General features: G+C 47.0%; 2 protein-coding genes across 6 annotated transcripts in view; both read right to left on the reverse strand.

Moving 5' to 3' along the window:
* Positions 1 to 771: 771 nt before the first annotated feature.
* TMEM265 (transmembrane protein 265) lies at positions 772 to 4,492 on the reverse strand. 2 transcript variants are annotated; one of them, XM_056137700.1, is made up of 3 exons: positions 3,968 to 4,492; positions 2,810 to 2,980; positions 772 to 1,263 (listed from the first exon to the last, which is right to left on the reverse strand). In XM_056137700.1, the coding sequence occupies exons 2-3, from the start codon at positions 2,975 to 2,977 to the stop codon at positions 1,102 to 1,104; spliced, it is 330 nt and encodes a 109-aa protein (XP_055993675.1). In that variant the 5' UTR covers positions 2,978 to 2,980; positions 3,968 to 4,492; the 3' UTR covers positions 772 to 1,101. The 2 variants fall into 2 exon arrangements, with proteins under 2 accessions (XP_055993675.1, XP_055993676.1); XM_056137701.1 differs by lacking the exon at positions 3,968 to 4,492 and having other exon boundaries at positions 2,810 to 3,179.
* A 44-nt stretch (positions 4,493 to 4,536) lies between these two features.
* SRCAP (Snf2 related CREBBP activator protein) overlaps positions 4,537 to 26,847 on the reverse strand; it is a 42,690-nt gene continuing 20,379 nt past the window's right edge. For 2 of the 4 annotated variants that reach the window (XM_056137695.1, XM_056137697.1), the window contains exons 19-34: positions 25,964 to 26,133; positions 25,327 to 25,592; positions 24,822 to 25,109; positions 24,206 to 24,370; positions 23,740 to 23,925; positions 23,261 to 23,527; positions 21,314 to 22,785; positions 15,956 to 16,221; positions 15,616 to 15,818; positions 10,948 to 11,117; positions 10,600 to 10,796; positions 10,390 to 10,504; positions 10,061 to 10,180; positions 7,990 to 8,184; positions 7,768 to 7,851; positions 4,537 to 7,654 (exon numbers count right to left, since the gene is read on the reverse strand). In XM_056137695.1, the coding sequence (XP_055993670.1) occupies positions 4,937 to 7,654; positions 7,768 to 7,851; positions 7,990 to 8,184; positions 10,061 to 10,180; positions 10,390 to 10,504; positions 10,600 to 10,796; positions 10,948 to 11,117; positions 15,616 to 15,818; positions 15,956 to 16,221; positions 21,314 to 22,785; positions 23,261 to 23,527; positions 23,740 to 23,925; positions 24,206 to 24,370; positions 24,822 to 25,109; positions 25,327 to 25,592; positions 25,964 to 26,133 (6,882 nt within the window). In that variant the 3' untranslated portion in view covers positions 4,537 to 4,936. The remainder of the gene's footprint in view (positions 7,655 to 7,767; positions 7,852 to 7,989; positions 8,185 to 10,060; positions 10,181 to 10,389; positions 10,505 to 10,599; positions 10,797 to 10,947; positions 11,118 to 15,615; positions 15,819 to 15,955; positions 16,222 to 21,313; positions 22,786 to 23,260; positions 23,528 to 23,739; positions 23,926 to 24,205; positions 24,371 to 24,821; positions 25,110 to 25,326; positions 25,593 to 25,963; positions 26,134 to 26,847) is intronic. The other 2 variants (XM_056137698.1, XM_056137699.1) reach the window with 2 other exon arrangements.

Genomic DNA, 26,847 nt, shown 5'->3' on the forward strand with positions numbered 1-26,847 from the left:
AGCAGGGAAGGTGCTGCCCTGCACACAGCTGACTAGGCTTCTACTCCTGGCACTATGTATGGTCCCCCGAACTTGCCAGGAGTGATCCCTGAGCACAGAGCCAGGAGTAAGTCTTGAGCACAGTTGTGTGTGACCCAAAAAAACACCCCGACCAAAAAAAACAAAACAAAAAAAGGAAGAAAAAAATGTTATTATGGGCTAAAGAGTATATAGGGGTTAAGGCACTTGTCTTGCATGCGGCCAAACCTGGTTCAGTCTCCAGCAGTACATGGTTCTCCAAGCACTGCTGGGAGTGATCCTGAGCACCAAGAAGTGTGGTCAACATTCCCTTCTCCCAAGTAGACATATGTTATCATATAATCCTGCTATTTGCATACAGCTGTCTGTTGCTGTAATCCAATTTTCCTACTCCTCTCAATGCTGGAACCAAAATATCTGCGTTCAATCTCAGTTCTGTCACTATGTTGATTTTGGGTAATCTGTGCCTGATGTAAAGTGTTCAGAACACAGACTTGGATATACTAAGTACTCAGTAAATAGCTGTCATTATTACTCTTCCTCTGTGTCTTCAGTCTCCTTGCTGATGTGAGGGAGAAGCTGGAAGCTTTCCAAAGAAGGAAAACTCCCAGTATAATAAAAGTACAGAAACAAGATTGTTGTTCTCTTGGAGCTCCTAGGTAGGGGTAAAGCAGATTTCTACATTAGACATATATTAAAGTCTGGTTCTCATAAAGGGCCCAGGGAAAGCAGGGGAAGAACAATTAGACAGGATTTCACCACTAAAAAAGCTCTTTATTACAAAACAGATTCTAATAAAAGTCGGCCTGGTCTTCAACCCCACCTTTGAATAGAGATCCATAGGACGGGGTAGGGTTGGGGGGTACTGGGGTGGAGGGCACTGAAAGAACAGAGCAAGCTGACTTCCCCCTCATCAGTCTCAGCTCCGCCTCCTCAGAGAAAGGGCTAGAAGTTCTCTTCCAAAGCCCCTTGAGAGGCACCATCCTTCCAGCCATGAGAGACCTCTGCTGGTACCGGACCCTAGCAATTCCACATTGCAGGATCCAGGAAGTCTAGCTGACTCTCAGCAGAGGCCACCCAGGTTCACTCAGCCTGGGCGATGGCGTAGGAGAGCAGCCACAGCAGCAGGGGGCCCAGAATGAGGACCATAAGCCAGACGACAAAGCTGGCCAGGATGAGCCTCCGGGCCCGGACCCCCCAGTGCTCTGCCTCCTCGGATCGGCCTGCCTTATGCCGCTCTTCCGCCTGTGGGGGCAGGTTTTTGGTTAGGTTTTCCCCCTGCTTCTATCCCAAAGTGCCCACTGCCCCACTCCACTCCTCCATGCTCAAAACTTTATACTCATATCCTCAACCTCCATTTCATCTAATGTTCATGCCACAGCTGTAAAATATGTTACCTGCTATGCCCTACCACCTTCCAGAATGGCCTCAGTTCACAAGTAATCTTAGGGGAAAAGTTTTGTTGTTTTGCTTTTGGTGCAGAGATCAAACCCAGAGGCTTCTTCTACACAGCTACGTGCCCAGCCCCAGGGAAATCATTGCTATCTTTTCATTTCCTCTCTTTATTTACTCATCCAGATTCATTCAAAATTTGGGATTCCTGGCAAGAAATAATAAACAACTTGGAATACTTTACTCCTGCCCAGTCAACAAACATGCCATTCTCGAGCCTAACAGATCTTATCTTTCCTATCGTTAAACATTCTTTTCATAAATCTGCCCGCATGAAACCCAGAAATTCTCAGGATAGGTATAATTTCTGAGTGTTAAAATACACCTAGGATTGAGAAAATTCCAGCATGATGTTTGTTAGATTATGTGGCTTTTTAAATGGTACATGTATAGTTTTCTATTTTAAAATACGAAGGCACCGTCTCAAAACCCTAAAGCTTCTTCCAGATTCCTAGAGATTCCTCTAATCACTGCATGTTGCTTTCAGTCTTGTCCCTTCCAATTCATCTTCCATGGAGGCCTTGAGAGTGGGTCTTACTGAAACACAAATCTGATGAGGTCACTCTCTGCAAAAACCCTTCAATCACTCCCCAGTACTTCCACAATAAAGCGCAGCTTTGGACACTCATACGCCTAAGGGAACTCTGATTTTTCTTTTTCTTTGCAGTGTCCAGGACCAAACCGAGGGCCTCACACATGCAAGGCAAGTGCTCTACTCCTGAGCTTATCACTGGCCCTTAATCTCCATTTCTCATCAGTATGCTGAACTGACCAGGCTTCTGTACACTGCTGCCTTTACCTAGAATTTATTCATACTCCCCCCCCCCCTCTTTTCTCACTCATTTTTAATTTTTTTTTCCTTTCTGGGTCACACCCAGCGATGCTCAGGGGTTACTCCTGGCTCTGCACTCAGGAATTACTCTTGGCGGTGCTTGGGGGACCATACGGGATGCTGGGGATCGAACCTGGGTCAGCCACGTGCAAGGCAAATGCCCTACTCGCTCCGGCCCCCACTCACTCATCTTTTAAAGTTCCTTTCCTGTCACCTATTTCACTACACACACTTACTTTTCCCTGGTCCCCAGAAAGCTTCATGTTTCTATTATAGTACTTCTAAGCTGCATTCATTCCATTAAAACCTATTTTCATATTTGTCTGATTAAACTGGGTGCTCTTACAGCAGGAACCATATCTTATTATTTCTGGCACAAGGTCAGAGTGAAGTTCTACCAGGTACTTAGGAAATGATCAATTATCTGTAGTTAATTCAGATAGTGCAAAACCACTGCCTCACTGCACCCACCCCACCTCCTGCTCCCATAGGAATTATATTCCTCACCTTGATGGCAAAAACAAGGGCCACAACTCCCAGGCAAGAGCAGCCACAGATAATGCTAGTAGCTGCCCAGTAGCGGAGGCGGAGCCAGCAGCAACGGATGGGGGATGGAGAATGAGAAGCTTCCGTTTTGCACACCAAGCTCTCCACTGCCTTCTCCTCGTCCTCCATCACCTGTGGGCGATATAGTCAGGGAACCTGTAAGCCCAACTGAGCCCTTGACCTAACTTGCTCAGACTCCACCCCTTTCTCTGACCATGCCTAGCCCAATTGTTCAGGAATGCTGCCTTACTGGAGAACTTACCAAGTGACTCAGAGATCAAGAGTGTGAAGCTAGAATCCTTTTCCCTCAGCCTAAGATTTCAAGCCTTTAAATAAGGCAAGCCAGTATGAATACAGTATTATCTGTATTACTATTATGCTAAATGGGGGAAAACCAAATTATGAAATGCAGATTGAAATAAAAAAAAAAAAACAGGAGAAACACAATCTCCAAAGCTGCTAGGAATCTATGTAAATGAGTGATGTTTTAAACTACATTCCCAAGGGCCCTAAAGTTTCCTACAGACTGTCCCTAAATATTAAAGGAGGATCAGAGACTAGCACCCTATAGCCCTTCCCAAAGTAGTCATTTCATATGAAAATATAGTTCTGGGGATGGGGTAAAAGAGACCTTAAACCCATTTAAGTTTCTTCTTTAAAACTGAAGAAACCAACTCAGAAAGGCCTTCCTTACCTGAATCGAAGTCTTCTTTACTGAGCTCTCTGCACATCCTCTCCAGTTTAATCCAGACCACACAACTCATTAACTCAGTCTGAATGATCTCATTACCCACAGAAACCTGCATAATGATGCCTTAATCGCTTCTATGTCCTGAGTTCTAGCTCACCTCATCCAATCTCCACCCTACCCTCATTTCCAATCATTCCCATACATACTACACAAAAACCCCAAAACCATCTGCAGTTCTCTAAGTACAACAAAGGCTAGAAAGGGCTTAAGGGGGGGGGGGGGCGGCGGCAAGATAAGCAGAGGAAAGAAGCTTCAGAACACAGGAAAGAACTCAGAAGAGGCAAACAGTCACCAGAGGAAGAACAAACGAAGTAGTTCAAGGAAGTTGAGCTCAAAGAAAAAGTACAAAAACCAACAGGTGCTCTTACCTGCCGATAGCCTTGAGAGACTGTGAGTTTCGGCTCCTGCCTCAGGTTTGATTTGGCTTGGGTGGAGATGGAGCAGACTCAGGGCTCCAAGCCAAACCCAGGGGTGGGGTTGGGTAGCCTGCCACCACCTGAAGAACCCCAGGAGCTTGGAAAGGGGTGTGGCTGACTCAAACCAGTTTGGCTAGATGGAAGAATGAAAGGGAGGGCAACGGATGGATTAACTGGAGGTAAGATGTCTGCCTTCTGGAAAAGGAGTGGAAGTACCTGAGCAAGAAGGACAAGAGGGAAACGCCAAAGGCATCGGAGTTCTGAGGAAAAGACCAGGAGTTGAGGGAACAGGAGAGGGAAAATATGTAACTGAAAACCAACTTCAGGGCAACAAACCCTACCAGGGAAGGGTTTGCCAATTCCCTCTTGGGTTGAGAGTTCTGCCTCTTCAAAGATGTATTACTTCTGGGTTAGAGATCAGGTAGTGGGGTCTTTGGAAGAGCAAGAGGGAGGAGAAAAATGCCCAAAGTTCCCACCCAACCCTCCACCAGACCAGAAAATCAGAAGCCTCCTTACGCGGATGCTCATACAGAAACTAAGTTTATTATTTTTTTCTTCTTAAAAAAAAAAAAAAAAAGAAAAAACTCATTGTAGAGAAGCCCCTCCCCCTTCCCCTAAGGGTGGGGGGGCTGTGAAAGATAGCTGGGGAATCAAGTACAAGGGGGTGGGGACAGAGACTATCTTGCCACCCTTAACACTGCCCAGCCATGTGGGGTGGAAGGGAAGGGGGTATGTGAAGAGCCCCGTTTCCATGACAACCAGTTGCCTACCCCCTACTTTGGTGGAAAGAAGGGGGAAGGCCCCTATGTCTCCCTGGAGGCTTTCCCCCTCAAAAGACTTCAAGTAGTGGTTAACAGAGTCAGGCCTGGTTGTGGAAGGAGAGGGGCCACGGCGGAAAGCCTGCGTAGGGGGGCCGCCCATTCACGTCTTGGCCTTGCGGCCTCTGTGACTAACGGTAGGGACGGTCAGGTGGGGTGGGGCACTGCTGCGCAGGATGCGCTGGTCCCCTTGGGTGGTGGCTCCACCAAGTCTGCGGGGGGCAGGTCGGCGACGTGGGATTCCATCCCCTTCCTCGTCCTCACCTGAGGCTTCTGCCTCTGACTCCTCTACTGAGCCCTCAGGTGCCAGAGGACTAGGGGGCTGCAGACGACCCCGCTTTGCCAGCCCAGTTCCTCCCCCAACTGGGGCCCCTGCCCGTTTGCGAGGCACCTTCTCCGTCTCTAGCGGGGGCACTAGAGACCCTGGACGCAGCCGGGTCGAACGCAGCTTCGGAGTCAGTGAAGCCACAGGTGGTGTCAACTCTAAACCCCCTGGCCCACTCTCTGCTAAATCCAAGTCATCCTGAATTACAGCCACTACCATGGACCCTTCACTCTTTCGTCCCCGCATACCCTCTGCTTCAAGCCGTAAGCGGGCCAGGCGGGTGAGAGGGCGGCTTCCATCCTCATCAGAGGAACTACCCTCACTCTCCCCCTGGCCCTGGGGGTGCCGCCGCCTCCCCATTCCACAGCTCTCAAGGACAGAGGAGCTGTCACGGTCCAAGACAGGGAGCTGGCTGGGCCGAGGCGATGGTGGATTCTTGGGAGGCCGGCCCCGCTTCCGCTTGGGTGGGGATGTTGAAATGGTGAGAGTGGTGACAGTGTTGGCGACAGTAGCAGTGGGACAGGTTAGGAGTGGTGGCAGGGGTGGTGGCAGCGGGAGAGGCTGTGTCCGGCTCTCTAAGCTGCCATCCCCTGGAGACGAAATGGTCCCAGGAATGGGCAAATCGCGTGCCTTAGGGGGCCGCCCGCGCCTTCTCTTCTCCACAGGTGACAGGATGATGGGCTCGGGTCTATGAAGGGGCTGGGGTCCAAGAGGTTGGGACTCAGGAATAAGCTGGGGTCCCAGGACAGGGTCCGCAACGATAAGGGTCTCCGCCCCAGGATCAGCCCCATTGGTTTTTCCCTTCGAGGTGGAGGAAGGCGCCTCATCCACCCCTCGCCCAGCATCTGCTGGAGACCTGTTCTTCTTGGGGGGCCTCCCCCTCCGACGTTTCACAGCAGGAGGAGTGATGGTAAGCAAGGCCCCTTCTCCATTCTCTGGACTGCCCCCACCAGTCACCCCCAGCTCAATGCGACGGCGAGCTACGAAGGGTTGCTGGGTTGGGGTAGGCAAAGTGGAGGGGGGAGCAGCTTCACAGGGCCCACCGGTGGGGGGTGAGGATTCTGTCCCCGACATGCTGTGGGTAGATGGGCTTCCCGGGCTGGCACCAGTCTCAGAGACGACAGGCACCAGAGTGCTGGCAGTTCCCCGCTGCTGTCTCCGTCTCCTCACCAGTTCCTTTTCCTCTACCACAGTCACCAGTCGTCCTGGGAGCTTCCGAAGCACTTTAGGGCCTGGAGGCTGCCCTGGCCGGCCAGCCCCCTGGCCCCTGATTTCTACATCAGCACTGGTGCGACGCCGAGGGGGCCGGACAGGCGAAGGACCCTCAGGTGAGGAGGTGGCTGAGGTTGAGGTTGATGCGGCTGTGACCTCAGCAGCAATGAGTTCCTGTGGCTTCTCTGGACTGGAGGAAGGGGTCTGGGCCTCTACCACTTCTACACTCTTGTCAGCCTCCAAGGGTTCCTGAAGTTGCTCATCAGATGCTGCTGCGGGTGGGAGTTCCAGCCCATTGCTCTCACTCAGACATCTGGGCATCTCCTCACCATCAGGCAGCACTGTGAGGACAGTCCCCTCAGCAGGCTCTGGCACTTCCTGCTCTTGACCGTTGGGGACACTGCCAGTCTCCAGGGTTGGGCTAGGTGCAGAAGAGGTGAGAGAAAGGTTCTTCTCTGACATGGGCAGGTTCTCAACAGCAACTGGCAACAGATCCTTAGGGGGCACAAGAGGAAGTGGGGAAGTCTCAGAACTGGCTGTATCAACCAGTGACTCAGTAGATGCCAGGGCTTGCACACGCAGCTCTGCCTCAGGCCCCACGCCTAAGGAGACGTTGGTAGCTAGGGGAGAGACAGGCATAGAAGGTAAACCAAGCAGGAGCGGGGAGGAAGGGGTTAAGAGAGAGGTTTGGGTTGGAGGTGGGGTATGAGCTGGTGGAGGGGTACAGGCAGGAGGAGGGGTACAAGCAGAAGAACAAGAGGGAGGAATCTGTGGAGGAAGAGGGGGAGAAGGCAAGATATGGATAGGAAGCATGGTTACTGGATTGGGGGCTGAAATGGGGACTGGGACAGGGACAGGAGTTGGGGCAGGAACTGCAGCAGGAGCAGGAGCTGGAGCAGGAGCTGGAGCTGGAGCTGGAGCTGGAGCTGGAGCTGGAGCTGGAGCTGGAGCTGGAGTGGGTCGAGGCCTGGGTGTTGGTCGGGGAACTCTTTCCCTGGCAGGGCTGCAGCGAGAGGGCGTGGAGGTGCTGCGGGCATGATGGGTAGATGTGACAGGAGTGTGGTTTGCCCCTTGAGTCTCAGCCCGGGCTCCACGAAGACGCTCACTGACACGAGTCCCTGGCCTTTCAGGGGCCTTGGCCTTCTTACTGCGCCGATGGCTGCCTCCACCAGTCCCACTGGAAACCTCATCCCCAGCCCCTGGGCCCTCCTCCTCCTCTTGGGGCAGCCGGAACACCTCTTCCTTGGCTTGATCCAGGTCCTTGCGGGCAGCTTCCACTTGTTCCTACCAACAACAGAGCCCATGGGGTGGTCGGACGGGGGCAAGAGAGTGGGAAGTGAATAGAAAGCAGCAGCTTCCCACTTCTGTTCCCCCCTCTCACCCCCAGATATACTCACTTCTGCTTGTTTGAGCTCCTCTCGGCTCACCTCCTCCAGTGAGGCTTCCAAGAATTTCATGGCATAGCGCTCAATGGGGGTTAACTGTGGGGGAAGTTCAACAATGATAAACACAGGGAATTCGTGTCCAGAGCCCACAACCCTTTATCACCATCAATCATCACCACAGAAAACAATCTAGAGCAAGAAACTATGGGAGGTGACAGTGGACCCAACACTGACCTGTTCTACAAGGGCAGCAATTTCCTGTTCAGCTCGGGATACCTCCTCATCCTCAGCCCCAGGGCGACTGGTCTCCTCTCCCTCACCAGAAGGAAAGCCTTCATTCTCATTGAATTCTGCAAGCTCAGCCACCTGTTCTGCTTTGGCCTGGGTGGCTGCACGGATATCTTCTTCATCCTCTGCCCGACACAATGCCTGCAAAGGCATAAAGAAAGAAAAAAACTTAAATAAAATATTATTATCCTTGATTTTAAGGTCACGTTCACACCAAAACTCCATTCTCTTCTGGGCTTTCTGAGTCACCAAAGCAATAGAGAGGTCCACAAAAGGTATAATGGATGTGAGTAAGAATCCCACCAAGAACAAAAGAACCCTTTAAGAGTTTTTTGGGTCTATTTCTTGTTATTTTTGTTTGGAGGATGCACCCATCAATGGCCAAGGAAAATACCTGGCTCCATATTGAGAGACCATGTGGTGGCTATGATGGGGATTAAGCCAGATCCGCTGCAGGAAAAGCTCTTAGCTCACTGAGCTATTTTCTCCGGTCTGACTTTCTTTTTTCAGAGCTTGTGAAAAAAGCAATCCCCAGGGACCAGGAGACAGTATAGATGTTAGAGTGCATGCCCAGGTCTGAATTCCCAACACAGGGGCTGGAGAAAGAGCACAGCTGGTAGGGTGCTAGACTTGCATGTGGCTGACCTAAGTTTGATCCCCAGCATCCTATATGATCCACTGGGTACCGCCAGGAGAAATGCCCAAGTACACAGTCAGGAATAACCCCCGAACATTATCAAGTATAGCCCCAAAACAAAAAAACCATGAAAATAATTCCCAAAATAGGAAAACCTAAGCCCTACCAGGTATGCTACTGGACATGGCCAGCACAATAGGGGTGGGCTGGGTAGACCCAGCACCATCACATCCTCTGGCACTTACATTAAATCGCTGGCCCAGTTGACCAGGAATCAATGGGGAGCCTCTTGAACACTTTTTGGGGGAACTCCCCCCAATACCCAAAAAGACAACAAAATTACAAGTTCCAGAAAAGGGGGGGAGGAATGCATGACAACGGACAACACAGCGGTTTTCCTTATTTTTCTACAGTGCCTCATGACAATAGACTATCCGCATCTAATCTTTTCCTTGAGATGAATACCCAGAAACCTTCAGAAGTCACTGAAAGTAACCTACTCATACAGTTCCAAAAAGTTTTTAAAGGCTTTGAGAAAACACAAATACTCAGACCTCTCACCAAAATTTTTAATTCAATACATTTTGAGACAGGGTTTTACAGTCCATTTAAAAGCATAATAAAAGCATTTTTAAGTGCATAATTTTATTTTACTTATTCCTTATTGCATAATTTTATTATGCATCAATGTTTCAAAAAAAACTTTACACCAAGTTCTTTTTTTTTTGCGGGGGGTGGGGGGGTGGGGGTGTCACACCAGGCGATGCACAGGGGCTTCTCCTGGCTTTGCACTCAGGAATTACTCCTGATGGTACTCGGGGACCATATGGGGTGCTGGGAATCGAACTTGAGTTGGCCATGTTAAGGGAAACGCCCAACCCACTGTACTATCACTCCAGCCCCTAAACCAAGTTTTTATTACATACACTGTGCCATTTAATCCTCAGTTACTGCCTTCTCATTAGCATTCCAGAGAAGTGGAAAGCAAGGCTCAGAAAAGTACTTGATAGACTTGGCTAAGAAATACTGTGACAAGTATTGTTGGTAAATAAATCTGAAACCAAAAATTCTAAATACTGTCTTCTATAAAACCATGCAAAATCAATACATAGTCTACTTACAGGTACTGAAGGTCAACTTATAAGCTAATAGGCAGGCAGAAAAAGTTCTCCCCACTTCCCAAGCTTAACAGAAACTAGATGGTCCAGAGAGCCAGTTCCTGTAGGTAGCCAATCCAGGTTCAGTCCCTAGCATCCTGTACGGTCTTCTGTGCAACACCAGGAGTAATCCCCAAGCACCATTTGGTGTGGCCCAGAAACAAAAAACCAACGGAGACTAGAACCATAGCTCTATTCTTGAAACCCCCCACTGCCTTTTCACCTGTTCCAAGATATGGGTCTGCTTGCTGGCCACAGTCTCTTCATCATCTTCAGAGGCAGAGGGTACAGAGGAGCCAGATGGCTCTTCTAGGGGCATATCAAACAACTCACGGATGGTCTGCTATTGGAGAAAATAGAGGAGAAAAGTGTCAGTGTCACTACACTGCTGGGCCCAGATATGTAACGAGGTGCTGACAGCTCACAGAAGTATTACAAGTGCAGTAATTGAAGAGGCGGTCTATGGAGATCAGGGCACATTCTTTAGTTAAGAAGAAATTCCTACAGACAACATTTCTCTTCTGTCTATCATGGCTAAAAAGCTCTTGGTACCTGTTTAAAATAGGCTGTGGTAAAGTTGCCTCCCTCAATGGCCATGTCACCCAACATTCTCTTCTGATTGGCCTTTTTCAGGATGTTTTCTTCCACTGTCCGTTCACTGATAAGCCTACCAGGTGATGAATGCCATATGTAAACAGCTAAATAGATCAATAAAACCCAACAAAGCAAATATGCAACAGGTGAGGTGATACTAGGCAATACCTATAGATGTGAACATCTCGGGTCTGGCCTATTCGATGACAGCGATCCTGGGCCTGTGCATCCATGGTGGGATTCCAGTCGCTGTCATAAAAAACAACAGTGTCTGCTCCTGTCAGGTTCACACCCACACCCCCACTCCGAGTGGAAAGGATGAAGCAGAATATGCGTTTGTCTGCATTGAACCGTTCCATCAAAGCCTGGAAGGAAAGGGGGAAAAAAAAGATAGTATTGGGAGTCACATTCCCCCCAAAGACCCAAGGTTTAATAGGCCCTCCTGGAATTCCCATGGCCTGGAAAAGAAAACAGAAGCTGAGATGAGTCTCTAAGGACTAGAGATGCTTGAGTTACCTGTCTCTGTTCAACTCTAGTAGATCCATCCAGACGCAAGTAGAGGTGGCCATGATAGGTGAGAAACTGCTCCAATACATCCAGCATTCGTGTCATTTGGGTAAATATGAGCACCCTGTGGCCCTCTGCCTTGAGCTGTCGCAACAATACTGCCAACGTTTGCAACTTCCCTGAAGACATATGAAAAGGTAAAAGGAGCTAGCTAGAAGTCAAAATGAGCAGAACACATAGCACTGGAAAGGTATAGTTAAAAAATAATAATCCATGCCCCACCACCTCAAGAAACAATATAACCAGGACCACAGTGATAGTACAGCTGATAAAGAGTTTGCCTTTCACACAGCTGAGCTAATTAAATTTGATCCCCAGCATCCCATATAGTCCTTCAGTAATTCTTGAGTGCAGAGCCATTAAGTAAGCCCCAGCACCGTTTTAGGTGTGGCCCCAAAACAAAAACAAGAAGAAAAAGTTTGAGGTCAGGTTTCGATTATTTGAGCAGAACAAAAACATTCTGCTGGGACTAAGAGAGTACAGCTGGTTAGGACGCTTGACTTGCATGTGGCTGACTCAGGTTCAATCCCTGGCATTCCATATTGTTGCCCAAGTATTGCCAGGAGTAATTCCTAAGTGCAGAGCCAGAAGTAACCCCTGAGTACCACTGAGTGTGGCCCAAAAACAAACCAAACCAAACAAACAAAAAACATAAAACAACACCTTTTCTTTGTTGGGCCTGATAGGACAAAGGGCTGAGTGATTGCTTTGCATATGTGAAGTGTGAGTTCATTCCCAAGCACTGCTCCAAGAAACTTCCTACACTGAGCCCAGAGTAGCCCCCAAGCACAACCGGAAATGAACCCCCCAAAAGCAAACAAAAAATATTTAACTTATCTCTTTTCATTATGGTTCCTATCTTAGATCTAACTTCTTTATTAGGCAGAAGATAATACAGATGCTCAGGGTTATTATAAAAGAAATCCTCAAGAAATTTTTAGAGGTCAGAGGGGCCAAGTATAGCAGAGATAGGGTGCTGACCTTGCACACAGCAGACCCAGGTTCAATCCCTGCACCCCTATGGTTCCCTAAACCCATGAGGAGTGATCCCTGAGTGCAGAGTCCTGAGTAAGCACTGAGCACAGCCAGGTGTGCCTCCCCAGCCAAAAATAAATACATTGTTTGGGGGTTAGAAAGACAATATAGACAGTAAGTTGTTTGACTTCCCTGTGATCAATCCTGGTTTGATTCTTGGACTACAACCAGGTAGGGCCTGAAATCCCAACACTTCCCCATCCTCCTCCTTCCAAAAAACCTCTTTTAATAGCATTTAGTTTTATCAGTTGAAAAGCAGGACAAATTCATAAATTAACATCAACAAATCTGTGGTCATGACTTATGGACACAGATCAGGATCTTCAAAGGTTATCTAATTCAACCTCCTATCAAACACAGGAGTAACTTCTATAGTACTTTTTGTTAAGTGATGGTAAACTTTTTTTTTTTTTGGCTTTTTGGGTCATACCTGGCGTTGCACAGGGTTTACTCCTGGCTCATACACTCAGGAATTACTCCTGGCAGTGTCTGGGGGACCATATGGGATGCTGGGAATCAAACCCGGGTTGACCGTGTGCAAGGCAAACGCCCTACCTGCTGTGCTGTCGCTCCAGCCCAGTAATTGTAAAGTTTTTAAGAAAGACATTGAATTCTATCTACTCTGATTTCAAGTATCAATATTACTTTATTAAAACAGCTACTGAATAACTATTAAATAAAAATCCCGAAACATTCAAGAAATCTCCAAACATGTTTTGGAGTAGTGGCAAAAATTACTCAATACTATCTAACAGTCATTCTTAGTAAAGTGAACCTGCTTGCCACTGTGGACACTTAGAGAGATCACACAATTCCAGAGAAGGCAGGCTCTAACTCAACCCCCAGAATCAAGGGTGCTCTAAAATAAGCCTGAGTTTTACATCTACACAAGGGAAAATGAAAGTCTTGATATCTGCTTATAAATGGATGAACACAGAGTATTATGCAGAGTGAAATGAGTCACAAGACGGACAGACATAGAATGACTGCACTCATTCGTGTGATATAGAAAAAAAATAAAACAACCCATAGTCTGAGACTAATAGCCAAGGATAGTAAAAACAGAAACCATGAGAACTGGTCCATGGTTGGAAGCCTGCCACAAGTATGTGGGGGGTGGGGTGGGGGGCAAGTATGTAAGGATAAAGAAGGTCCACTATGACAATAATAGTTGGGAAAGATCATTCTGGACAAGAACTGAGTGCTGAAAGTAGGTAAAAGAATGTATTTGATAACCCTTCAGTATCTGTATTGCAAACCAAAATACCAAAAAGGGCTGGGAAAGGGGAGAGGGTTAGGCAGGGGACGGGAAAGAAAAGGGGGGCTGAAGTGGGGGGGGAGGGAGAGGGAGGGACAGAGAGAGAGAGAGAGAGAGAGAGAGAGAGAGAGAGAGAGAGAGAGAGAGAAAGTGCCAGCATAGAAGCAGGTGGGGGAGGGAGGGGTAGGAGGGAATCTGGGGACATTAGTGCAGGAAATGAACAAGGGACTGGTGTTGGAACATTGTATGACTAAAATCTAATCAAGAAAACCTTTGTAACCATGTATCTCATGGTGATTAAGAAAAAGTAATAAAAAGATAAAAGTAAATTAAAACAGATAAGCCATAGTTTGGGCCCAAGAGATAGTACAGTGGGTACCATCCAGGTACTAAGTGGGTAGGGCGCTTGCCTTGAACATGACCAACCCAGATTCAATCCCTGGCAATGGTCCAAGCCCACCAGGTGTGATTCCTGAGTGCAGAGCCAGGAGTAAGCCCTGAGCACCACCAGGTGTGGCCCAAAAACCTAAGAACAAAAAAAACAATAAATAAGCCATAGTTCTTTTTGTCTTTCTCCTTTCTCAATGAATGACTATTCAAGAGATGAGCATATGGCCTATTCTGAGTGACTGAATTGTGAAATAAAGCCAAGAGGATTTTCTTTCCAAAATAAAAATTTTTCGGGGTATTTTGTCTCAGTCCCTTGCTCTCATAGTAAAAAATCTGGTGTTATCAGTCCCTAAAAAAGAAAGAAAAGTGTCTGCCATAGAAGTAGGGGTGGAGGTGAGGAGGCAGGAGGGAAACAGGGGACACTGGTGGTAGGAAATATATATGTGGTGAAGGGATGTGTTTGAACACTGGTGTAACTGAACAACTTTGCAACTGTGTATCTCACAGTGATTCAATTTAAATAATTTTTAAAAAATTGGTGTTAAGACATCTTTTTGTTTTAGGGGGAAGGGCATCACTGGACCATCGCTGGCATAACTGACACCTGGGGCCTATTCCTGGCTATAGTCTCAGGGGTCACTTCTGACAGTGCTAAGGTGGGGGTGGGAGGAGTGTGCGTATGTGTGCATATGTGGTATTAGGGATTGAGCCTGGATCAGTTTCATGCAAAGCAAGACCCTTAACCCTGGGCCATTTCTAGCCCTAGATAGTCATCTTAAAACCACAAAGAAATAGGAGGTGGGGATAATCAGGTTTGTATGCTTTACATGTACCAGGATGCAGGTTTGCATGCTTTGCATGTGCCAGAATCCAATTTTGAGCCCTAGTACAACAGCCCCCAACCAACACCACTGGGTATAGCCCTGGAGGCCCATGAGCACTGTGTCAGAGTGAGGCTAGTGGTCCTCAGCTTTTCATATATCAGAATCAATTCCTAGCCTGAACAGTTCCCTATTTTTTGACCCCACTGAATCATCTGGTGCACTCCCAAAAAAATAAAAACCCACAGAGGTTTTCTGTTGTTGTTGTTTTGTTGGGGAGAAGGGGCATACCTGCCAGGGATCAAAGCTGGGTAGGCTACATGCAAGGCAAGAACCTTGCCCCTTTTGCGTACCTTTCCAGCCTCAGAAATAAGCATTATTAAGATAAAAGATGAAAGTTAAGAGAAGACAAGGTAGAAAAACCTAAAGTTCCTGAATTCACAAGAAGACAACTTATCTAAGCTACTGAATCAGTTAAAAATCATTATTCCTGGTAGCCGGAGTAATAATACACCAGGTATGGTGTTTGTTTGCCTTGTACATAGCTGACCCGGGTTCGATTCCCGGAATCCCATATGGTCCCCTGAGCCTGGTACAACACCCCCAGGAATGACTGCTGAGTGCAGAGCCAGGACTTACCCCTGAGTATCGCCGGGTGTGACCCAAAAAGGGAAAAAAAAAATCATTCCCAGAATTTGCTATTAAGTAAAAATAAATGCTCTTGTCTACTGGTTTCTTGTTATCTGCAAATAATGCATCTTCTTAACAAGTATTCTTATCTTTCTCCACAACTTATTACCAATGTAGTCAAGTATAACATACACCTTTCCCCATAGATGTGAAAACACTGTGCTCTGTTATTTCCACTTGCCAGTACATTCCAAAATATTAACAAAATGTAATAGATGGCCATAAAATAAGTCACTGAATAAATAGGTTAGCAGCACTCATTCTCAATTTTTATCAAAATGAAATTTATGAATACCATGGATCCATCATATGGCCTGCATTTGTCCATCTTACCTATAAGTATAATATAAAAATCTAATATTTAATGAAATCCATAATACCAGAAAAAGAGATTAAGATATCCTTATTGGTCAGTGAACTCACCACAATCATACTGGATAAGCCTCAAGTCAGGAAACTGGGTGCGCATATTACACACAATACGGTGCAAAGGACGAGCCCGGGGCCAGAGCTCACAAGCCAATTGCTCCTGGAAGGCTGCCTGACGTGGGGCCAGCCAAGGAGGTGGGTGGCAGGCATGCAGGGAAGGGGGAGGTGCCTCCACAGGAGGCATGACAAAGATGAACCTGCAAAAGGAAAAAGGAAAACAGTATGAGAAAGAAAATTCTGAAAGTTTCCAAAAGGTAGCACCTTCACCAGCCTTAACTACTATATCCACTGAGGTCCCGAGACCCGCTTCCCATTAGTACTTAGCCCTGCCAACCTCTCAATGATTTCTGATAGCTGGTCTAGTCGTTGCTGGGGAAACAGTACAGCCTGACGGGCAGCTTCAGTATAAGTCCAAAAGGTGGGGTGGCTGGGGCCAGGAGAACGAGGGCCGATAGGACTGGCAACAGGTTGGGGCAGGGTACAGAAATCCAGGACTTCAGTTCCATACATGGGTGCCAGGGCCCCATGAGCCTCGCTAAGTTGGAAAATCCGTTCCAGGCGTTCAGACCGCTGTCGCTTCCGCTTTTCCTCCAGAGAGTCCTGGGGATAAAAGAATGAAGAGGATAAAAAAACACCACCACAATCAGTCTTCTTACAGAAAACCTGACAGTTCCTCCAAAACTCTAAGGAAACCACAAAATTATAATTATATGCAATTAGTAGTAATAACTACCATTAGGGAGTTATTTCTTTTACAAAATATTAATTGAAGTAACTTCTAAGAAAAAGCTGATTTTTCTCAAAATAGAGTACCTAACTATTCAAAATTAAGATCCACATATCCAACATGCTGATATATGACTTGCAAAAATTTTCCTAAATAATATTTAATTCCACACTGCTCAAGCTGATTTATCTTGTAACAATTATTTAAAAGCCTCCTCAAACCACAGAACCTGACTCGAAGTAGCTAATTAAATGTAGGGTTCAGTATGGAATGAGGTAGAATCTGACTACCTAACCAGAATGAGAAGGGAATATCCTGGCAAACAAAATCTGTAATTTTGACACAATCCTTTCCCATTTGTACTTCTAGTTTCACAGGCTAAAAAAGAACTTTTCGTTACAGTACTTAGCATATAAGCATTTTTATAATATAACTATTACATCTTTGTGACTCTTTGACAGTCCTCTTGCAAAACTGAGAACTCAATAAGCCATATCTGATCTTGTTCACTAAAATCACCCAGTATCTATTCAGCATCTGGCAAAGTAGGTGCTCAAAACCTGTTAAAAGAATAATGGAGGGGCTGGAGCAATAGCACAGAGGGTAGGGTGTTTGCCTTGCACGCAGCTGACCTGGGTTCGATTCCCAGCATCCCATATGGTATCCTGAGCACCGCCAGGGTTGATTCCTGAGTGCAGAGCCAGAAGTAATCCCTGTGCATCGCTGGGTGTGACCCAAAAAGCAAAAAAGAAAAAAAGAAAAAAAAGAAAGAATAATGGGGAGGCTGGAGCAATAACACAGCGGGTAGGGTGTTTTCCTTGCATGTGGTCCACCCGAGATCAATCCACAGCATCCCATATGGCCCCCTGAGCACTGTCAGGAGTAATTCCTGAGTGCAAAGCCAGGAGTAACCTCTGTGCATCGCCAAGTGTGACCCCCCCCCCAAAAAGAATGGAGATTGGAGCCCAGGGGAATGTCCTGACAAAAATTAATAGCCGAAAATCTTTCTTGGCTGCTACCTTAGCTTGACTTCTTGGCTCTAAGTGAGGAAGGAAGAATCCTAACAGAAGGAATAATCAATATAGATCAGCTTGTAAAAATAGTACCAAGGAGAAAAATTTTTCCAAGTCAAATATCTGGAAAGAAACTAGTATCCAAAATACATTTGTTAAAAAAGGAAAAAAACCCACTTCAGTAATTTTAAAATAAAGAAGCTGGATTAAAAAAAAAAAAAGAATATAAACAGACCTTGCTTTTAAAAAGATACAAAATGGCAGCAACCACTGGAAAAAAAATCCGTATTATTAACAATCAGGAGAAAAAAAATCAAACAAGATAGGTCCACAGAGAGAAAAGAGGTAAGAGTACATGCACTGTACCACACAGCCAGAATTCTGAGGACTTTTAGGTGTATCCATGATGGCCCTCAACTATTAGGGAGGCCTAGTAACAAAAAACAAAAAACACAAAACACCATGAGAAGAGCCAGTGAAACTACAGAACTAAGCCCCATCAAGAGCCAGGTGAAGCCCTGCAACACAGCTGGGTGTGGTCCAAAAACCAAAGCAAAACAAAAAACACCACGATCAAATACTATTTCACATCCAGTAGGATAGCTATAATAAAAAGCCAAATTAACAAGGTCAGAATAAAAGTAGATAACCTGTAACAAGAAAGTCAGAAAGTAAAAATAATAAAGTCACTTAAAGTATGATAGTACCTTAAATGGTTAGAATACAATCACTATATGTAAACAATGTATAACCTCAAGTAATTTCATACCTAGTTTACGCAATGACTATAAATGATAAACAAAATTTTATAAATTTATATCAACATTATTCATAATAGCCATGAAGTAGGAATAAGTCAAATGTCCCTAAACAACTGACGAATATATCCAATGCAGTTGATATATTACAGGTTGAGGATGTGACACAAAAGGTAGAGTACTTGTTTTGCATGTGTGAAGCCCTGGGTTCAATCCCCTACATCAGGTATAGCTCTGGTGGGCCCATGAATACCTCCACCCCTCAAAAAACTAATGTGATATATCAATTCAATGGATTACTCAATAGCGATACCACTGATACATAACATGAACTTCCAAAAAGTCGGTCAATTACAAAAGACCACAATTCAATGGATTACTCAATAGCGATACCACTGATACATAACATGAACTTCCAAAAAGTCGGTCAATTGCAAAAGACCACATACACACACACACACACACACACACACTTTTTAAAAATAAAGTTAATAGTTTTGGGTCATGCTTGGCAATACTCAAGCTTACTCCTGGCTCTGTATTCAGTAATTGCTCCTGGTGGTGCTCAATCCATACAGGATGCCAGGGATCAAAACTTGATTGGCCACATGTAAAGCAAGTGCCCTAACATCTGTACTATCAAACTAGCCCCAAAAGACCATACATATGTGACACCATAGGAAACTCTATAGAGACAAAGTGTTGTCAGAGGTAGCTTAGAACTAGAGGGATGGAAGAAATGGAGAATGAGTTTGGGAACGAGGTTTTTTTGGAAGGCATGTCATATTCTAAAACAGTGGTGATGCACAACTCAGTGAACATAGTAAAAGTCACAGAACTGTTGAATTTTTTTTTTCTTTTTGGGTTATACCTGGCAATGCACAGGGGTTACTCCTGGCTCTGCACTCATTAATTACTCCTGGCTGTGTTCAGGGGACCATAAGGGACGCTGGGAATCGAACCTGAGTCGGCCGCATGCAAAGCAAATGCCCTACCCGCTGTGCTATTGCTCCAGCCTAGATCTGTTCATTTTAAATGGGTGAACTGTGTGGTATGTCACTTATATCTCAAACTGCTAAGGAAAAAAAAAAGTGTTTGGCCAAATAGCAGGGAAGGCCCTTCCCTGCACGAAGCCAAACTAGGTTCGATCCCCAGCATAACATATGAACTCCCAATGTCTGAGAGGACAGAGTAGGCAGTGAACACGGCCAGCTGTGGCCCCAAACCTTAAATATAAAATTAAAAAATCAGGGGGCCGGAGTGACAGCACAGTGGGTAGGGCATTTGCCTTGCAAGTGGTCGACCCAGGTTCGATCCTCGGCATCCCAGATGGTCCCCCAAGCACTGCCAGGAGTAATTCCTGAGTGCTACAGCCAGGAGTGACCCCTGAGCATTGCTGGGTGTGACCCAAAAAGGGAAAAAAAATTAAAGAATCATTTGCCACACAGCTCTTACTTTATTGACAAGATAATAAAACTTTAGCAGACTATTCATAGGTTACCCCACCAGTGGGCTAGATCTAAGTAGTCTTTATTTTCAACAAATCAGACCAACCAGTTATTAAAAGACCAAACTGAACTAAGCGTAACGGATCTAAGAGTAACAGTGAGAAAGATAAAATGGTCGAGTCTCACTAGATCCTACTTACTAGTAATTCTGCAGATTAACTGTTCCTGGATTTAACCTGAGTTACACAACTATATATATATATGGCGGGGTAGGGGGGTTGGGAGAAAGAGACTGCAAAAATGAATCAACATGGAACAGAGTTTTAATCTCCTTGGAGTTAAGGAAAAAAACAAAAGACAATAAATAACAATCCAAGTGAGAGAACTCATGATCTTTATGAGGGAATAGGAGTGACTGGGGCTAAACCCAGCAGTGTTCACGGATGTGTGATACCACCAGGGTTAGCTGTATATAAGGCAGGTGTTTTCATTTTATTTTTTAAATTGAATCACCATGAGATAAAGTCATGAAGGCAATTTTTGTTTATTTTTGGGCCACACCTAGTGGGGCTCAAGGATCATTCCTTGTGGGCTCAGGGGGTCATTTGGAGCGCTGGGAATCAAAGCCAGGTTGGCCACATGCAAGGCAAGCGCCCTATCTGTTGTTACTATCACGCCAGCCCCAAAAAGGCAAGTATCTTAACCCCTGTACTCTCTGTTCAGCTGAGGCTCAAATTTATTAGGGAACTATACTCCATGCAGTCATTCCTTCTCTTAGACTCAAATATATCTTGAGTGGGGGAGGGGGTAAACAAAGAAATCAGCACATTTGTGTTCTAAGTTGTGTGTAGCCTAACACTTAGTGGTCTGTAAAATAGAGACTAATTCAAAAGAAAAACCAGGAGACCCATAATAAGGCACTTAATTAACTTTTCAAAAGCACATCTCAATGCAGGAATTAAGGCAAATGCCACAGCCTTGCATGCAACCAGCCCTGGTTAGATTCCAAGCACCACAGAGCTCTTGCACTGAACTACTGGCTAAGTTGGCCAAGAACTATCAGGAGGTAGTCGGCCAAGAACTATCAGGAGATACCCCTAGGCCTCCTGAGCCCCCTGACATTACCCCCCCCGCAAAGAAAAAGTAAAAGCATATTAGGAAGCTGGGGAGATGGTTAAAAGACTAGAGCTTATGCTTTGCTTGTTGGTGGCTTAAGTTTAGTCCTTGGCACTGAGTTGGGTCATATCCATTGGGCTCCTGCCCTTATGGATATGACCCTAAACCCTGAGCACCCCCACAACACTCAAGGCCAGGGTGGGGTGGGGTGGGAGGTACACAAGATACTCAATTACCCCTTGAAAAATGAATTAATGCCTATTTTACAAGTATAAGAACATAATCCTAGGGGTAGGGTACAGAGGGCAGGGTGTTTGCCTTGTACACGGATGACTGAGGTTTGTTCCTTAGCATTCCAAATGGTCCCCAAACCATTACCAGGAGTGATTCTTAAGTGCAGAGCCAGGACTAACCTAAGCATTGCCCAGTGTGGACCCCCCCCCAAAAAAAAATCAAGAGTACAAACCTAGTGAAGAGAATTAGTTGAATGGCGCTAAGTAGTAGGGTCACAAAACTAAGCTTTATCCTTTACCAAAGCAAACTGATGTTATATTCCATACCTGTCACTCTACGAACACACCCAAATCATCCAACATCCTGATCCCAAACTTTTGAGACAATAAAACTTACCAGATAGAAAGGGGAACGAGGTGGTGGTGGGGGCTGGCGTCGAGGCCGGGGACCACTGAACGAGGTAGCAGTGGAGGGAGGGCTAGGGGGACCAGAGCGCAATGTCAATGTTTCAGGCTCATCCTTGGGAACAGTCAGCCGAGATACCATGGTGACAGGCAAGGGAGCTGCTCCAGAAGCCGAAACCACAAGGGAAGATGCCTGGGAAGCTGGGACCTGTGTTGAGACTGGAGCCAGTGCTAGAGTCTGAGCTGCAGCTGGGCTCAAGGTAGGCATCGAAACTGGAGCAGGGCTCAAGGTCAGTGTCTGCACTGAAGCTGGAGCCATGAGCGAAGAAGATGATGATGATGATGATGATGATGATGATGATACTGGAGCCAAAGTCAGTGTGTGAGCTGGTGCTGAGCCCATTGGAGAAGCTGGAGCCAGAGGGGGTGGGGAAGCCAGAGATAGCGTCTGAGTGGGACCAAGTGGTGGTCCTGGTGCCAAAGACAACGTCTGAGCTGGAGTTGGTACTAGGGATGATGCAGGAGTCAATGACAGGGTCTGAGCTGAAAAGGCTCCCTGGGGGTTCCCTGTTCCCAATGAGTGTGTCTGAGATGGAGACGAACTGCCAAGAGGGGATGTCAAAGCTGGGGCCAAGGTCAGTGTCTGTGTCGAAGCAGGGCTCGGAATAGCTGACGGAACTGGGGCTGGTACCATAGTTTGAGTTGATGATGGAGCCAACAAAGGAGGAGTCGAGGCTGTAACTAGCGAAGAAGCTGAGGCTAAAGGAGTTCCTGGTGTAGACGAGGAAGCCAAAACCGGAACTGAAGTCTGTGGTGGAGCCAAAACTGAAAGAGGAGTCAGAGTAGGAGCTGGAGTAGCCAGGATTGCTGTCGGTGGAGCAGCCATGGGAGCCAGTGAGGTGGCTAAGGCCTGAGACGCTGAGGGTGTTGAAGTCAGAAGGGAAGTCTGAGCTGGAGCAGGAGTTGGAGCTGCAGGAAAAGAACTGGCCAAAGCTGAGGCTGGCACCAGGACAGGTGAACACGCTGTGGCCACGGCTGAGTTCAATCCTGGAACATGTGAAGAAGCTGGAGCCAACAATAAAGGGTGAGCCGAAGCCTGAGACGGAGATATGGATGGAGTTGTGGCCAAACCAAGAGCCAAGGTTGATGCTGACGGGGAAGCCCCAACTGGTGCCAAAGAGGGTCCAGGAGATGCTGATACAACAGGTGCCAGTGTTGGAGTCACACTGCTCAACAGGGTTGGCCCGGAAGCCGAAACAGGTAAGGGGGATGAGATGGGGATGGTGAGTGGAGCTGAGGCTGGGGCAGGATGTGTGGTGGGGACAGAGATGGGCAGTGAAGATGACACTGGAACTGAGGACACAGGACTGGCCAGTGGAGAGGAATTGGGAACGGGCATTGGAGAAGAGGCTGGCCCAGGCAGAGGAGATGAGATCGTCAAGGGAGAAGCTCCAGGTGCTGAAACTGTGGAAAACAAAGAAGGAATTGACCAAAGAATTCTTTGACTCTTTTTATTTCATTATTCCACTCTTTCCCATACTCCCAAACTAACACCCAGAAAACTTTTACTCCCATATCATGATGTCAAAGATTCAAGGAATCTTCTATTTTCTTTCCCACCCACGTGCCAATAACTCTATTTTGTTTGGTTTTGTTTCCTTTGGGTCACACCAGGTGGTGCACAGGGATCACATTGGGCAGTGCTGCGGATCAAACCCAGGTCAGCCAAGTACAAGGGAAACACTATAACCTTGTACTATCTCCCAAGCTCCCCATATCCATTTTGAAGTTAGGTTAGAGCTCAGGCAGTCCTGCTCTGGGGTCTGCTATGAAATCAAGTCACTATGTTGATTAATGAGATTATGGTTAAGAAACCCTTGGCGTGACCCTATCTCCATTCCTAGAAGTAATTTCTCTGGCCTTAGCCGACTGGACTCACCACTGACTTCAGGCGAAGGACTGTGAACCAACTTCAGAAGGGGCCTCACCAGAGTGGACGTGGGTATGGAAGCCCGGGCAGCACCCAGAGAGGGTGTGGGTAGCCGACCAGGGGTTAACGTGGGACGTGGAGTCAACACAGATGGAAGCCCAGAACCTGAAGGCCGAGGTGCTGGAGCCAAAGGAGGAACAGGAGTCAGTCCGTCCCGAGGTGCCTGTCTCACAACAATCTTCACCACGCCTGTATTATTCACCATGGTTGGTGGCACTGCAAGAGGAAGCTACATTGAGGGAAAGGTAGAAAAGAAACAAGAGACCCAAAGGATGGAAGAAGTCCAGGGGCAGGAGAGGGTAGCAGACAAATACTAGAGATAACTGGCAAGGGAAAACAACAGAGGGAAGGCTAGACAGATAGCAGCCCAGGGCATGCCTGAAGGACCAAGGCCAGCAAGGACTAAGTAGGAAGGCCAAGAGCCTCACCCTGGTTAGCAGCAAGCGGAAGGTTGAGGCCAGTAGGGGCAGGGGTGGTGCTGGGGGTCGAAGAAGGCAGCACAGAGACAGGGGTAGGGCCAGGGGTCGGGGCCACGGCCTGGATGAGGGCCACATGGGCAGGCTGGCTGATGAGGTGGTGCTGCCCCCCTGCTGACACCAGGTGCACCACATTCCCTGAGTTAAGGAAAGAGAGAGAAAGAGAGAGAAGCAGCTATCAGCCGAAGGAGGACAGAGGCAAAGGCAAGAGAAAAGGTAAAGAAACAGAGGGGATGACTTCTCTAAATGCCTAAAATGCTTTTTTTTTTAAATAAAGAACCCATCCAACCTTTCCTCTTGGCCCCACCCACCAAAAGCTAGGAAAAGAAACATAAAAGCTGACATCTGAAAAAAGCCACAAAACAAGGGACTGAGGAAGAGGAGGAAAAAGGCAGGACAGGGGGTGGGTTTTACCTACTTTGCAGCGGGCGGGGCTGCCCCACAGCAAGCTGGCGCACCTGGGCACCAGTCAAAGTCAGCTTGTTGCCCTGGATTTGGAAGGTGAGAGGTTTGCTTCCCCCTGCGCTAGCCACTGGACGTTGTGCCAGTGAGGCCAAATGCCCGATGCTGACCACTTCACCTGCTACAAAGAAAGGACTCATGTAAAAGGACTCATGATTCATTCTGCTAAATGCCACAAATCTCTAGTTCTTCCATAACTTCCTCCCAGTTTATCTGGCGTGAACATACTCAATCTTGACCTTTTGGCATGCTACTCTCCTTCCAATCCACTGTGTACCTGGCAAACTCCTTTACATCCTCTGAAGAATCTAGCACCACAATCAACACCCTCTTCTAGACTGCCCTTTCACCCCAATTTCTACCACCAGACTTACCACTCATCTGTTACATCCTCGAGACTGAACTTTGTGAGAGCTATTAGTTGATCCTGAACTACCAATGTATGACAAAATAGCTAATATCTGTGAGTTGCTTATATTAATATAGTCACTTTCTCCAACTTCTTCTCCAGCTCTGCAGCTTAACTTTCTCAATCTCAATTCCCAAACCCTCACAGATCCCTGGGAACTCACAGGGGAGGCGAGCTTGCATATCAGGAGACAGGATGAGGCGCTGAGGTGCAGGACCCGGAGCTGGCACTGCTGTACTGGGAGCCGTGACCGTGGTGGTAGGCGTGGTAGTGGCAGGGGCAGCTGGGAAGGTGTATCCTGGTGGCACTGTCAGGGGTTTTAATAGGCTAGAGGAGCCTGGTGGTGGGGCAGGGCTCAGGCGAACAGGGGCGGGTGGGGAGGGTTTCAGGGACAAGGTTGGTGTGGGAGGTCGTGAGGTACCACTCAAAACCCCTAGAGGGGATGGCAACACTGTGGACACAAAACAAACACCTGTCAAAATGATCCAACTAGAGCCTTAGTCTGTTCTCAAAAGCATCCAGCCTCCCTTCCAGCAACTCCAACACCCACATTCATCTTCATTCCTTTTATTTCAGTAATTATTAAATCCCAATCTAAAAAATATACCTCATGTAACACCCCCCCCCTCGCCCCCGCCCGCCAGTATCTTAGCTCCCTTGCAACTCACCCTGGGGTAAAGATCCACTGTTTGGCTGTAGTGGGGGTAATAAAACTGGGCCAGGGGGCCGGGATGCCGGAATAAGTGGGGGCCCAACAGGCGAAGCCGATACCATCAGTGGTGCTGGCAGTACTGGAGGAGTTGGGCCAGGGGTGGGTTGGGCTGAGAGCTCAGGGCCTGGAGGAGGTCGGACTGGTACAGGGCCCACAGCGGTTCTTGGGCTGTTCACTACCACCACTGTCCGGCCTTCTTGCTTGGGCACTGGCTGCAGCATCCTTTGAGGAAAAAATAAGACAGGAGGGTGAGGTTTGAGAGGAAGCGAAAATAGGGTGTAGGAGTGAAAAAAAGATCAAGAATGGGGAAGATGAGGCAGAAAGACAAGATTATAAAAGCAAAGGGGAAAAAGTAAAATACCCAAAGAGGGGAAAAAATTTGGTAACCAACAGCACCAAAGAGAAAGGAGAAATAATCAATGTCTATTTACTCTGGCCCCCCCATTTTTTAATATTCTGTCCCCCAACCCCTTCATAGTGCCATGCATTTATCGCATATAAACATCAGCCTTATTTCAATTCTTTATTTTCCACCCCAAGTCCTATCAATACATTATCTAGAAACCCATCCCCTAATTTTTCAGCCTTGGTACCTGTTGACTTTCATCTTGACTGGCTTGGGCCGGGGTGGGGGGTCAGGAGCAGTAGCGACTTCTAATAATACCCGGCGGGATAGGCGGTGTCGGGGCAGAAATGTGTCCGCCTCATACCTAGAGACACGACCCTCCAGGCCAATAAGATCGAACTGACCCATGTCTATTCGCTGTAACAGGAGGGAAACACACACACACTGTAAGTACGGGGGCTAGAGACGTGGTTCAGTGAATAGTCAAAGGACCAATGTGATTATTTCTTGGAAGATAGAAAAAACAGTAAAATAACAGAGAAGATTATCGGATAAGCTCGTATTATATGATATGTAACCCACAGAACAAAACAGAATTTACAAATGTGTATGTATATGCGATAGTATTAGCATCCAGCATAAAAATAACTCCTCCAACAACAAAATAACCCAACTCTAGGTAGGCAGGGTGCAAGAGAGATAACTCTACAAGCCAGAGCGCAGATTTGTCCTCCAAGTACTGTAGTATATGGATCCCTCAAAAAGTACAGGGGTGAGATGTGGTTCAGTGAACAGAATACATCCCTCCCATCTGCGACACCTTGGTTTAATCCTTTGGGACTATCAATTCAGGAAGAAAAGTGTGAGGGGTTGGAGTACAGTTTTGCATGCAGTTGTCCTGGGTTTGAGTTTGAGTCTCAGTCTAAGTACCACTGGGAGTTGGGGCCAGAGCAATATTATAGTGGGTTAAGCAATGGCCTTGCACACAACTGACCCAGGATCAATCCCCTGCACCCCACACAGTCCCCTAAGCCCACCAGAAGTGATCCCTAAGAGCAGTCAGGAGTAAACCCTTAGTACTGTTGGGTGTGGTCCAAAACAAAAACCTAAGTACCATCAGGAGTGAGCTCA

The sequence above is a fragment of the Sorex fumeus genome, unplaced genomic scaffold (assembly GCF_029834395.1).
Source record: "Sorex fumeus unplaced genomic scaffold, SorFum_2.1 ptg000126l, whole genome shotgun sequence".
Classification (NCBI taxonomy): Eukaryota; Metazoa; Chordata; class Mammalia; order Eulipotyphla; family Soricidae; genus Sorex; species Sorex fumeus.